At 37.1% G+C, this 15084-nt stretch overlaps 1 protein-coding gene and 1 pseudogene across 1 annotated transcript in view; both read right to left on the bottom strand.

The window, feature by feature from the left end:
• LOC107665378 (protein sel-1 homolog 1-like) overlaps nucleotides 1-2804 on the bottom strand; it is a 20636-nt gene extending 17832 nt beyond the window's left edge. The window contains exons 1-2 of the mRNA XM_016456242.1: nucleotides 2214-2804; nucleotides 2013-2056 (exon numbers count right to left, since the gene is read on the bottom strand). Coding sequence (XP_016311728.1) covers nucleotides 2013-2056; nucleotides 2214-2286 — 117 coding nt within the window. The 5' untranslated portion in view covers nucleotides 2287-2804. The remainder of the gene's footprint in view (nucleotides 1-2012; nucleotides 2057-2213) is intronic.
• Nucleotides 2805-3486: 682 nt separating this feature from the next.
• On the bottom strand, nucleotides 3487-6736 carry LOC107665380 (activator of 90 kDa heat shock protein ATPase homolog 1-like; annotated as a pseudogene).
• Nucleotides 6737-15084: the final 8348 nt, after the last annotated feature.

Raw genomic sequence — 15084 nt, 5'->3', positions numbered from 1 at the left:
TCCTCAATGCGGTGAAGTCGTCCTGTACCCTTAGCAGAAAAACAGCCCCAAAGCATAATGTTTCCTCCTCCGTGCTTGACTGTAGGGATGGTGTTCTTGGGGTCATAGTCAGCATTTCTCTCCCTCCAAACACGGCGAGTCGAGTTAATGCCAAAGAGTTAAATTTTTGTCTCATTTGACCACAGCACTTTCTGCACTTTCTTACCACAGGTACATCGAGTCCCAACTGCCTTAAGATCATTAACAAGCTCCTCCAGTGTAGCTCGGGGCTGATCCCTCACCTTTCTCATGATCATCCTTACCCCATGAAGATCTTGCACGGAGCTCCAGACCGAGGCCGGTTGATGGTTGTTTTGTATTTCTTCAATTTCCGAATAATTGCACCAACAGTTGTCTTCTTCTCACCAAGCTTCTTGCTGATGGTCTTGTAGTCCATTCAAGCCTTGTGCAGATCTACAATCTTGTCTCTGATATCCTTTGACAGCTCTTTGATCTTGCCCATGGTGGTGGGAGAGGTTGAAATGGAAGATACAGATTGTGTGGACAGATGTCTTATACACCTAACGAGCTGGCATTAGGAGTAACTTCTTAAAGTGGCAGGACTAATCTGTGTTCCACATGGGCACATAACCAGTCTGTGTGTGCTTCTTCTTGAGCCACTCCTTTGTTGCCTTGGCGGTATGTTTTGGGTCATTGTCATGCTGGAAGACCCGACCATGACCCATCTTCAGTGTTCTGGCTGAGGGATGGAGGTTCTCGTCCAAGATTTTACAGTACATGGCCCCGTCCAGTTGCCCCTCAATGCGGTGAAGTCGCATGTAATACCTAATAAAGTAGTGTTTTTAATCGCAGTGCTGCTTTGTCCACAGTTTACAGGAAACAGCTTTTCCATAAGCGCCACCTGCTGTCAGTGAGTGGATTTACAGAGACTTATATTTACATTCAGCCTGTGTGCAGTTTCTGTCAGGCCAAAAACAAATTTGCATGCCCTGCTGTAAATTTTGACCGGTTGATGAAAAACAAGCTTATGTGGATTCTACACATTTAAACAATTCAGATAAGTTATCTAGAATTATTTATGGAGCAGATAAAATACATATAATCATTTATTAATCAATTATCATTTTGACTTTACTCATTTCTTTATTTAAAGGCTGAAATGTGAGGTTTACCTTTTTATGAAACTTTTTCAAAGCTTTATTTGAACATTTACATTAGATATTTGAATATGGTATTAAACTGTTGTCAGTCAAGTTGTCATTTAAAATCGCTTATGTGGATTCTACACATTTAAACAATTCAGATAAGTTATCTAGAATTATTTATGGAGCAGATAAAATACATATAATCATTTATTAATCAATTATCATTTTGACTTTACTCATTTCTTTATTTAAAGGCTGAAATGTGAGGTTTACCTTTTTATGAAACTTTTTCAAAGCTTTATTTGAACATTTACATTAGATATTTGAATATGGTATTAAACTGTTGTCAGTCAAGTTAAAATCCAAAATCCGAACATCACTGGTAATGTTATTGTTTTAGTGATTATGCAAAGAAAAAGTCATTTTATTTGTTGTTTGTTGATTTTTAAATATAAAACTTGATGTGATTTATGTGTTGGTCCTTTTTGAACATCTCCAGCACATTTTAACAATACCGTGATAATAATGATAACCGTGATATTGTTGGTCACTATAATCGTGACAAGAAATTTTCATACCGTTACATCCCCAGTTGATATTCTATCTCTATCCGTTAAAATAAACCTACCATAAAAATTACAGACCCTTCATTTCTTTGTAAGTGGGCAAACTTACAAAATCAGCAGGGGATCAAATAAATATTATCCCCACTGTATATGTAGTGTATACAGTGATCTTCTAAATAAATCCATAAATGTTACATTGAGAACATGGAGTGTAATTTCTGTTAATAACAAAAAACACTGCTACCCAAGTGCAAGTTACATTGCTCTGATAATGTGTCATTATGTTTTAATGCTGTATTACCTTAGACTCACCACCCTCTGCAACTTCATCATCTGGAAGTACTTCTGCAATCAAGATGCCAAACAGTCAAGTTTACAGCTCATAAACACTTTACAGCACATGTTAATATATTGAATGTAAATGTTAAATAGCTTTACATTTTAGTTAACGTCTAAATAAACACACATTTTCCTAATAATTCAAGAAGAGCCTCTGACTCACCACCAGCTGTCACTTCCAAAGTCACGGCTAAAGCCAAAATAAGTAGCAGACAAGACTTCTTAGTGGGATTCATATTGCCAGAGTGTGCAAAACGCAGTGGACGACTAAAAATCTGATTTAGTTAAATCTGCACACTATCTGTTGTCCTAGCTAGCCATTTAGCTATATAAATATCTCAGTGAACTGCACCTGACTGCATAAACGACTAGCTATAGAACTTCACCAGCGAGCCAATCAACCAGAAATTCTCCCACGAGCAAAAATAGATTATAATAAAAAAAAACATTCGCATAAACTGGACATTAACACCTTTATCAAAGCATTTTCAGCTAGCAGCTCAATGTAACTAAATCAGTGACAGCCTGTCTACACAGCTAGCACAGCTTAACAAATAACACTTCTCAGAGACTAATGCCGTGTCTATCGCGGACCATGCAAATATTCCAAGACGATTTCCAAGTTTGTTTCCAAGGCAACTGCAATGTTGATCAAATTCAGCAACACAAGAAGATAACAGTTCGGTCGTCGTTAGGGTTTCTCGTGTTTCAGTGTATTTCTGTTCACTGACTGACCCCCTATTTCCTAATCCGCCGCGGCTTCACCAATTAGGAGACGGAATCAGAGAAATTAGCCAATCGCTGCGCTCCAAGAGTCAGTTGCCCAATCAGATGTGCACACACAAGAGTATCACGGCGCCTGAGATACGCGAATGGAGCAGAAGCGTACACGACAGTTTGCAGGATGTGGGAACGCCTTGGAACAGCTGACTCTCTCTCAGCCGTGTGTGAAATAAACAATATGGGAAATATCAAATATAATATTATTATTATAAATACTAGAAATAAATATTTTAAATAGTCTACAAATAATCCACACTCAGCGATATAATGGTTCGAGTGCAGGTTCTGACTGAGGCTCTTAGAAGTTATAACATTTATTTCTTGTTTTATTACAACACAGATTTGACAATGTATTTAAGAGGTATCATGATCATACAATCAATTCGACTTTCACTTCTTCACAGGCAAACATATTTTCACTTATAAAATACTCAGTATTTCAATAGTTCATTATCTATATCTGGAATGCCCAGACATGACATTCAAACATACATATTACTTTCAAACATGACATAAACTCTAATCCAAATGCAATAACAAATACAAAAAGAATCCAGGCACCTATTTTTCACTGTAAAGGCACAGATGTTTGTGGGCATCCAGCAATTAACTGGTGCAGGCAGGGTATACAACAAGTGTTTCATGTTCACAGATGTCTTTTTTTCATCTATTTGTATTATGTCCCGAGTTTCTGGCATGGCACAACATGAGCTTTGGCTTAGCAGAGTCGTGCTCCATAACCAAACGTCTGTTTAATGGCATCAAAATAGTATCTCTGCCAGCCCTCTTTCATTCTTTCCTCCTCATTGCTGGGAACTCCTCTGGCCTCCAGAATCAGCTTTGTCTCACTGCCTTGATTCACGAAGTTTAAAATGACAGTTGCTGCATGCCCTGAAAGAGAGTTAGAAAGAAATCATTACTCAGATTAAAGCAGAGATACAACAATAGTGATGAACATATATAAACAATCAACAATGAGCAACACATTTCATAGAATTTCTTTAACTTATACAAAACAAATAATATAGAAAAATAAAGTGTCATTTATTATGATTGCTAATATTAAAAATGGCATGTGAGTTCATAAAGAAATTATAAGACTACATTAATATATACAATAAATAAATAAACCATACCATCTGGCCAACTTGAAAACCTCCATTTCATGACAATTTTCTGGTCTGGAATCTAAAGGGAAAAGGACAATTTTTTAAAATTCTACACTCTCAGAAAAAAAGGTACAAAAGTTGTCACTGGGGCAGTACCTTTTCAAAAGGCACACCGTTGTACCTAAAGAGTCCATATTGGTACCTTAAAGGTACATATTAGTATCTAAAGTGTACATATTAGTACCTAAAAGGTACAAAAGTATACCTTTTGAAAAGGTACCGCCCCAGTGACAACTTTTGTACCTTTTTTTCTGAGAGTGTAGTTTGAAAATTATACCTCATTACAGAAACATACTATAAAAATCAAGTGAAATTCTCACCAGAGAAATCAATCAAACCAAATTAAAATTATTCGAAGAAGTTCATTCTCACCAGTTCTGCAAACTGCCCATAAACATTTCCTTGCAGTAGTCGGAATTTTCCACCCGAGCACCCATCCACAAAAGCAGCAAGGTGTGTGAATGCCTGTACCAACTACACAAATGAAAAGACAAAGAGCAAGTGAGTTCAACATCAAATAATCTATGCATAAAAGAACACCAGGATATATACACATTTATTGTTTTAATTGCATTTGTATGGACTAACAGGACAATAGGGGAGTTTGAATCTGACCTCTTGGTTCAGGAAAACCCTGTACAACTCTTCTGGTGAGGTAAGGAAGGTGTCTTTCATAGTCAAAGACACTGTTGGAATTTTGACTCCAGTGTTGGGAGGGTTTCTTGTTGTGGAGGATCCAATCTGTGGGGGAACAAAAACTATCCAATTCTGATACAGAGCTGAAACATTAAAGTGCACAAATATCGCTTGATTCCAAAAACAAGCATGAAAATTTGAAATAATACTGCCTCATATTGTTTGTGTGAGATTGCAATTTCAGACATACTGTAAAATACAGGGTGGATGTATGACCAGCATACTGTTTATCTAGCATATATTTGTGTTACCAGAAAAATTTACGGGAACTTACTTGGGTTTTGTCTAGTTTGGCCTTGGCTTGTGCCTCTTGATTCTGTTTGTTGAATGCTTTTTCTGTTGGTAAAATCATACCCTGAGAGAACTCTGTAAAAACAAGTTACGAGAACTTGATGAACTGTGCAAATAAAATAACTACTAATAGATGATGTTTTAGAGTCGTCACCTGTTTTGAGATGTTTGACATAGTTTCCCAGTGCCATTCTGATTTTCTTGACTCCCTCTTTCCTCATGAGGTCAGTCAGTGGCGTGCTTGGCTGGTCTTTACAAAATGTAACACAAATCTGTACAAACAAACATAAGTTAGATTTTTATTCAACATGCTCTCTCTTATAGAAAGAGTCTTTTATTGGGAGAGAGGTTCACTTACGTCTAAGTCATCCATGTCATTTTCATCAGAGATTTGGTATTTCCAGTCCCTTTATATTTGATTCCCATTTTATTTGTTCCTACAGTGAAGAAGAAAACAACAACACGTCTTTCGTTTCACCAGCACATTCAATTATTATGTTGATTGTGCAAACAGAACTTTGACTCACCAGTCCATGTGGCTTTAACAACCCACTCGTAGGAGTAGATGAGTTTCCCTTTGCGGTTGTTGATAGAGGCCTCGCCATCTATATTGCTGATGTCTGTGATCTCGCATGAGCCTTCTTCACCCTCTACACGAATCCCAAGAAGGAGGCTATTTATTGCATCTTGAGACCAGCTTGTGACATCTCTCTCTCTGTCCTTTAATAAGATTATGAAAAATAAATATTTATAAACAGTTTATTTGATAGAATTAGCATTTAATTCACGTTTCAAAAGAGAACTATGTAAATACTTTTAATTGCAGTTTCTCCAAATTCTATAGGGGAGTAAATGTGCGTAAAAGTTATATAGATAACTATAATATAGATTACTTATACAGATAAGTAACATTTTACACATTTCAAATGGGACAGTTCAAAAGTCTTACTTAGTTTGCTTTTCATCAGAACACCCTGAGTCTAATTCTGTCTCACACTCATGTACTTCCAAAAATAGACCATGCCAACCCCTCACATTCAACTACAGGACATTCCAGAGGCTTCTGCAAACACTGGAAAAACTAACCTAATGGCCATAAGATCAGATGTAGGCAGTATATGTAAAATATGTAACAGTTTCAGAAGTTTCCTGTGAAGTGTCATGCCATACTCGATTTAAACATTTCTATCTGTTTTTATATACAGTGTCTGGCCGCACATTGAGACAGAATATTACCTTTGTCACACGAAGGATCATTTAAAATGAACATTTTAACCCAAATTAGAAATGTAACCCAAAATCTAGAGGGGGAAAAAAACCATATGGTTTACACGTTGTTGCCAACTGGAGGACATGCACGTGTTACCTACCAGTGCCAGTTATTGACATTTGTTGCATCTGTTCTTTCTTCCACAATCCAGCGCGGGTCTCCCTCGCCCCATTTGGCCATGACAGAATTTAGATGATTTAACTGAGATGTTCCGATAAACTGCGGGTGCGGGATAGCAGTGCAGGGTCTGCCAGATTAAATTCGTGAATTACAGAATAAACGTATGCAGTAGGAGCTCAGCTGATTTGCTGCGTAGATGAGATGTCATAAATATTCATGCGATTATAGCTACAGAGCAGTGAAGAACGGAAAGATCAGGCCTATATAAAACTTACAAAACAAAACTCTTCAAATTGGGGAAATCCGAAAGAGGCAGGGAGGAATGCCAGGAGTAGTTGTCCGCTTAACTTGCGGCAGCTGTCCCGCAAGACCTTCATTAAGCCCCCATAGAAAGTCCCAGAACAGGTGTTGTGCCGAAATCGGTGACCTATCGAAAACTGTGACCAGGGGTCGCTGTCCAGCAAATGTTTTCGCGGGAGCGCGCACGCGTTAGATCCGACGCTGTGGTGCTGTAAAACATGTTTCATGTCTTAAAGGGTTAGTTCACCCAAAAATGAAAATAAGTCCATGAATTACTCACCCTCAAGTCATCCTAGGTGTACAGGTGCATCTCAATAAATTAGAATGTCGTGGAAAAGTTCATTTATTTCAGTAATTCAACTCAAATTGTGAAACTCGTGTATTAAATAAATTCAATGCACAGACTGAAGTAGTTTACGTCTTTGGTTCTTTTAATTGTGATGATTTTGGCTCACATTTAACAAAAACCCACCAATTCACTATCCAGTCGGAGTTATATTAAAAATTGTCTTTGATCTTTCAAGCTGTTTCATGGCACTCAGCGGGTGTTGCATGCTTCAATCCAAAAGAAGTTCAATAAAAAGCGCCCATCCATAAAAAAAATTGTCTCACATGGCTTTGGGGGGTGAACAAAGGCCTTCTGTAGCGAATCGATGTGTTTTTGTAAGAAAAATCCATATTCAAAACGTAATAATCACTTTAATCCTGAGTCTGATCCTGAAGTGTTTTAGAAAATGCATCGATTCTTCAGTTATTGGCATTTGATTGTCATTAACTCACTCACACTGTTATAAAATTATAGATCTTGCTTCACCCTTTGGAGTAGATGGCCTTTCAACATAAATCTGGATTTAAAAAAAAGTTTAGGCTACAATGGTTAAAGACTCATGATTATTTTATAACCCTAGAACTCCTGTTCTGATATTTGAGGTGTTCATGAAAAACATAATGAAATGTCTTGGCATTATACTGTATGTTGTTTTAAGGATTTGCCATATTTTCAGTGTATCGAGTAAAATGTTTAAATGAGTATAAACAGAAGACAAAGACTATCCTTGATTCCTTTCGAACCTTCTGGAGGTAAATAGCCAACATGGGAAATCAAATGAATTATTCAGAGCAAACTGCCAGGTGAGCATCTCATGCACTCCATCAGATCAGCTGAACAGGAAAAAAGTGTAGTTCTGCTTTGTGTGTAACATTGTTATGTAAAATTAATACATGAAAAAATTGTAGTCTCAACACATTGTGTAAACATGAATCATGTTCATAATTGTTACAGTGAATATAATTATAAATGAACAATTTAGAATATTTTTCAATCAAATGAGACAGAAATATTGTTACATTACCAAATACATTTTTAGAGAGCCAACATTATAAAATAAACTAGTCTAATCCAATAAGAATACGATCAGATGTACATCACATTTATCTGAGAACCACAATCTTGTTGCTATACCACAACGAGGAAGACTTTGAGAGCCACATTGGTGTTTTCCTGTATCAGTCTAATTTGTCTCCCAGTTGCTATTAAGCACAGCAAACTGTAGTGATATCCCAGCCAGGAGTGCAGCTCTGTACCCACCAAAAAGAGACAGACAGAGGGGCACACAGTGGTGTAAGCACTAAGCACTTTTAATGAGCCTGCTGTTTGAGAGATACATACAATAAGAAGAGAAAGATGGCTGAGACTCTCTATGGGGTCGAGAGCAGATTTCTTCATACATGTTGTTGCATTATTAATGTATCTGTTTGTTGCAAGCAATTCGATCCAAGTGCAGACGGCCTTCAGATAGCAATCTTAGAGTTTGGATTCAAATGTTTTACAAATAGATCCATGGAAAGCAAATTTTGTAATTCATTTTTATATACGAGTTGCATCATTGAATCCCATTTTTAATGCATAGCTGCTTGTTTATAAGACTTAGGTGATACCCTTTGTATAACGATTTTATATAACATATTTGTTTATCTGAAGGATATCAGACGTACAGCATGATGCCAAAAAAAGTGAAAAGGGTCTGGCTGCAGACATGCACTTGCATTTTCAGACTTGCACTCTCAGACTTGCACTCTCACACACCTGCACTTCCGCGAGTGACGTCACTTGCAGTCTTTTTTTAGTTTTAATTTAATTTAATTTATTAATTTTTTTTTAAATTGAATCTCTTAACATTTTACACAAGTAGCCAGGTGGTGAAGACAAGAAAAAAGAAACTAAATCACGAAGTCACTTGCAATCGCCGCTTGCACTCTCAGCTACTTGCAATCCACGGTCTTGTCTTTTTCTCCTACAGATGACTTGCAGGACCCTGTATGTTATAGTACTAAATTAGTTTTAATAATTTAACCACCGCAGCATCTTGTCTCCATTGGCAACACGCACGATTGGTGTGGATTGCAAGTAGCTGAGAGTGCAAGCGGCGATTGCAAGTGACTTCGTGATTTAGTTTCTTTTTTTCTTGTCTTCACCACCTGGCTACTTGTGTAAAATGTTGAGAGATTAAATAAAAAAAAAAAATTAATCAATTAAATTAAATAAAAAAAGACTGCAAGTGACGTCACTCGCGGAAGTGCAGGTGTGAGTGCAAGTCTGAAAATGCAAGTGCATGTCTGCAGCCAGACCCTATTGAAAAAAAGTAAGTAGTTATCGCCTCACGTGCATTAATTGATTTTGCCTCTAGGGGGCAATATATGTCCATATTTCCTATATGTTTAACTGCCTTGTTTACTCCATATTGACCAAATCCGTGGCCACAGAACAGCAGAATATGAACACAATGCGCAAAGTCTCTCTTTAAGCGCTTTTAAACCTCCGTAGAAAACCATACACTTAATATGGCTTAATGTGTTAAGATAGTGCTATTAAAAGATCAAATTCGATATATAGTTTATTCATTTAATGTACTAGGCTACTACAAGGCAAGCATATGCTCATGAACACAACGAGCAAACTTATACTTTACGTATACGCCTACAGCAAAACGCTTAATGTGCCATAACGGACTAAGATGATACAGACCAAATTCAGTATTTCTTATTGTTGATGCAAACTACACCGACCATATGAACACGCATTAAGAAATTCATTAAGTGATATTAAATGGACTAACTCTATTCTGGTCTCACCTGCTTATCTGTACATATTAATTGTGTTTTAATAATGAAGAAGAGCATATGAGGTCTTTATAACTAGACCGTTATGCCACATTATGCCACCTTTTGCGGTATGGGAGGAAAACAATATATACATACATTATATTAATAAACTTAATTTGATCTTTTAATAGCACTATCTTAATACATTAAGCCATAGCCTATTAAGTGTTTATGGTTTTCTACGGAGGTTTAAAAGCGCTTAATGAGAGACTTTGCACATTGCGTTCATATTCTGCTGTTCTGTGGTCACGGATTTGCGGGTCTTGTCTTTTTCTCCTACAGATGACTTGCAGGACCCTGTATGTTATAGTACTAAATTAGTTTTAATAATTTAACCACCGCAGCATCTTGTCTCCATTGGCAACACGCACGATTGGTGTGGATTGCAAGTAGCTGAGAGTGCAAGCGGCGATTGCAAGTGACTTCGTGATTTAGTTTCTTTTTTTCTTGTCTTCACCACCTGGCTACTTGTGTAAAATGTTGAGAGATTAAATAAAAAAAAAAAATTAATCAATTAAATTAAATAAAAAAAGACTGCAAGTGACGTCACTCGCGGAAGTGCAGGTGTGAGTGCAAGTCTGAAAATGCAAGTGCATGTCTGCAGCCAGACCCTATTGAAAAAAAGTAAGTAGTTATCGCCTCACGTGCATTAATTGATTTTGCCTCTAGGGGGCAATATATGTCCATATTTCCTATATGTTTAACTGCCTTGTTTACTCCATATTGACAGTCCGTTTTATATCACTTAAATGATGTGCTTGACTGGCTGTAGATCTTGAGTAAATACATAAAACTTTTAATTTCCATTTTTTTATTAGACATACTGACCTGCTACAATCTATTGCATAGAATATGACTGCAAAAGAAAATGCTTTATTATTTACAGACCTCACAAAAATCTGCTGTCAAAACAGATCAAAGGACAGTTTCTAGGGAAAGAAGAAAATGTAAGGTTTAAAGTCATCATAAAAAACATCTAGCCATTTATTCAAAGGTATACAGGCCTACTACATTGTGTCATTTGCTATTAGGCAAGACAGCGCTTTATGTTCCTATTTTCATATTGCACTTGGGACAAAGTGACATTTTGAGGTTTCTGATATTACAATTTCTTTAGGATAATTAAAAAAAAAATTGTTACAAAATAAATAATAGCCAAATTAACAAGATGAGGTGATGTTTAAAGCTTGCGGTTTTGTGCCTCACAACCAAATTTGAGAAGGACCATGAGAATACAAACTCTTGCTGCTTTTTGTGGTCTATGTGCAACCAGTACATCAAACGTACCATACATTATTTGAGTAATCCGTTCATAAGTTTACGACAAAGTGTAAACCACTTTACACTGCTGCTCTGTGCATTACTGCAATACATGCTTCTAGACCAAAGCATAACGAACATTAGTTTATAACCAGAGGCTCCTGGGGCTGATTATTGTGAAACAAATGTCCTTCAAAAGACTGAAATTTAAACAGGAGACATTACATTTAAATGAGGCCGACAACTGAAAGCTCTCTTCATTAACCACTTTAGCATAAAAACTGTTAAAAAGCTGCCTAAATAACTGCCTGGTCCAAAGGGAAGTGAACACACTGTTAAGATCCCATCTTCTTTCAGTTCAGAGTCAGCACAGATCGAAACATTTACAAATAATTTCATTGATAAACATCCCTCATAACTCTGCATCATAAATGTACACGTTAATTGTTACTAAGAGGTGAAGTACAAATCACACTTCAAAAAACAAATAAAACCTCCAAAAGACCAGTCTACTGATCATATCTCACTCTTAAATAAAAGCAATATATCATCTTTGAGCACTGAAAAAAGGTTTTACTATTCCAAGCCACAAATTTTGTTTAGGTCATATATTTATGTGCAAACATAAGCGAAATGTGGCTTGTGGGCACACAATTTGAATCCCGACCATAACTGCTCTGTCATATAGCCGCCCCGGATCTAGAGAGCTGGAGTTTGAGTGGAAAGGGCTGTAAATGTGAGAGACTGTCTATCCACCTCTGCGCTCTCTGTGGTGTAGGCACCCCCCTCCGTACATCCATCACTTTGAACGAAGGCAGACATCACCCGCAGGTCTGGTCACTGACGGCTCTTCTCTACTGCAGGATGCACAGGAAGCTGCAGGAGCCAAGAAGAGCCTCTTGTGTTCAGAAGTGAGACAAATGCATTAGATTGTGTAGTCTCAATCCCACCATGTAGAAAAATGTGCAGTGTTAAGTAGACTTGTGCCGGTATTCGGTAATGCGATATATCACGGTAATGAATATGCACAATATTGTTATCGTGGGCACTTCTAAATACCGTGAATATTATATATTACAAATTATTCAGAATTTTGACCGTATACCATAACAAAAGTATTAGCAATTAATCGCAACATGAAAATTTGATACCGGCATATCCCTAGTGTTAAGTCTCAATCTAAGGCAACAGATACCGCAACCAGTCATGAACCTCGACTAAAGCACGAAGGGAAGGATATCTTTAATTAAAGAACAACTAACACCATTTGTGTCAAAACAAGTTTGATTAAACACTTTCAATGCCCGGAAACAGCCTGAACATGTGTGTGCGCACATGCATGGGCTGCTGTGCTCAAGTGTGTCATGCCGGGGCTAGCGGTTATATAACCATGCATGCTAGCAGAGCACTCTGGGCTCATTCCTGCTCAGCCCTATAGGTGCCGTTCCTACAAAGCAGTTACAAGGCTTCAAAAGGGACATTTTGTGTTCCCGCACATTTCACAGCTGAACTCCAGCAGGAGCACATGTACGCTTGGAAGAGGGTCTGCAGCCTGTCTCTGTCAGCAACAGAAAGCTATAAATGGAATGTGAGCGAGCAAACCACCACAACTACATAAAAACAATATAATCATGAAGAATATGACATGGAAGAATTCATATTACATATAGCTTATCATGCTTATTAGAGCCCGACCGATATGGGTTTTTTGGGGCCGATACCGATTTCAATTCAATTCCATTCAACTTTATTCCTTTGAAGTTTATTTCACTTCGGAACATTCATTCACGGATTTGCGCTACTGTCTTCACACACAGACGAAACTTACTAGAGAAGTGTGACATAATATACCTCTGTAAATAAATACAATATAAATTCACGTCTGGCGCACTTTAATGCCCTTTGAATGTAACGTGTACGTTCCCTTGGAACTGGAATCATGGCGGAATTTCATGTGAAGTACACTTCGCAGGGCACATGTGGTCGAATAAGACAACGCTTGAATGCTGCTGCCTGAACAAGAGACCTCCTTACTGAAGTGAATGTGTTGACTGGTGTCACTATCTCGCGAACGCGCCGGCGGATCTCCACCAAATTCATTTTATCTGCGTTATATGTTCTGTAAAAAAATGTTCATATCGGCGGCATATTCGCCGATACCGATATATCGTCAACAGGCTCACATCGGCCGATAATATCGGCAAAACGATATATCGGTCGGGCTCTAATGCTTATGACATCAAACAAGTGTTAAAGCTTGAGAAAAAGGTCACTGACTGATGTTTGCAATCACATGTGCTTTATAAAGCTTTTTTTTTTTAAAGAAGGCAAGTTGAACAACTTCAAAAGTCTCGCAGCTTTAAAGCAGCAAGGCATGATTTAAATTGGGCCCCTCTGGTTAGACTGGCCTCTGTGGTCTGCTTGCCATGGCAACAGCTGTGGATGAGAGGCTGGCGCATGAGTGGCACACAGAGTCTGCAGCTCAAAGACAATAAGCACAACTACGGAGACGACCATCAAAGTGGGAGAACACGAATGGGATCCATAAGAGGCAGCACTGCAGAAGAAGTATGCTGCGTTGCATCACTTCAGGTCTGCACATATACATACATGATGGTACTTCTGTTTGTTTTTTACCTAGTAGTGATTCAGAAGTGAGGCTGGCCATGGAAAGTCCCACCATGGCAATACAATGATACCAAATTTTTATATGCAAAACACATTATCTTAACGTGTCCAATAACCGATGTGTAGTACTGATTTTAATAATTGTTAAATAACTGCTGCTTGACACAATAATAACTACCTGATTGTTAGACTTAAACAATAATGTTTAATTTGCTGAATGAAATCCAATACTTGTTTCTTATTCATTTTGGGGTGCTGACCTCAAAAATACTGCCCGTTTTGCTTTAGCATGTCACACTTTCTCACAAAATATGACATGCATTTCATAGCATTTTTGTTTTCAACAACCAACTGTAAGATCAAGTCGTCAAGTCAAGTCATTTATGCCCCAGATGTTTCTTCCTACATCTGTAGTTTTACTACATTCAAACAGTGACAGAAAATGACAGATTTTGCGGAAAGTTCTTTGACATTAAATTGAGTATTTGAACATTTTTCCACTCCTTTGTAGACTAAGTTAAATGATATGTTTTGAATTCTTACTTTTGTCATTAAACCTTTTGACATTTGACAGCTTTTGTTATTTTAACAAGTGCTTTAAAGCTGATACTAATTTGAAAACTCGTATTTTGTGAAAAAACTGTACATGATGGAAAGTTTTGTTGATATTGTTGAACTCAGCATCATCAAATTGGGTAATATTAGGCCTTTTCTGATAATCAGCAGACATTCTTCAAGATGCATGATTTTGTAATAATAATAATAATAATAACAACAACAACTAAATGTATTTAATACATATGATAATAAAAGTAAATATTATTATCATTACTACTTTTATCATACTTGTTATTACTAATGTGTAAAGTGTAGTCTCAATTACAGAGTTTGGTATTAGGGATGTTCATTTCGGTTATTTTTCCTAACCGACAACCGACGCTCGTTAACCGATTATTAACCGTTAACCGACAAGATTATTTTAAATTAGAATTGAATTAAATTAGAAAGGATAAGTGTCTGTGAACCGTTAAAAATACTAACATTTGTTTCCCGGGGATTAATTTTACATGCAGCAAACATGTAAAAAAAAAAAAAGCAGCAAGCAACAGAACATGAGGATTCACATGGCCATCATATCACATCACGCACCTGCAGCGCTTCTGCGAGCGGAGAAAAACATCATAAAGCTAGGCTATATATTAATAATATATAATAATAATAATAATTAATAATATATTAATATAATAATAATAATAATAATAAATAGGCCTATACGAGAAATATATTTTTACTTAATAAATTAAGAAAACGAAAGAAAAACTGTGCAACAAGTAGCCTAGTATGCAGAGTTTCAG

This window comes from Sinocyclocheilus anshuiensis, unplaced genomic scaffold (assembly GCF_001515605.1).
Source record: "Sinocyclocheilus anshuiensis isolate Anshui unplaced genomic scaffold, SAMN03320099.WGS_v1.1 scaffold199, whole genome shotgun sequence".
NCBI classification, from domain to species: domain Eukaryota; kingdom Metazoa; phylum Chordata; class Actinopteri; order Cypriniformes; family Cyprinidae; genus Sinocyclocheilus; species Sinocyclocheilus anshuiensis.
The sequence above is the reverse complement of the archived record's forward strand: the minus strand, read 5'-3'. Positions and strand labels throughout refer to the sequence as shown.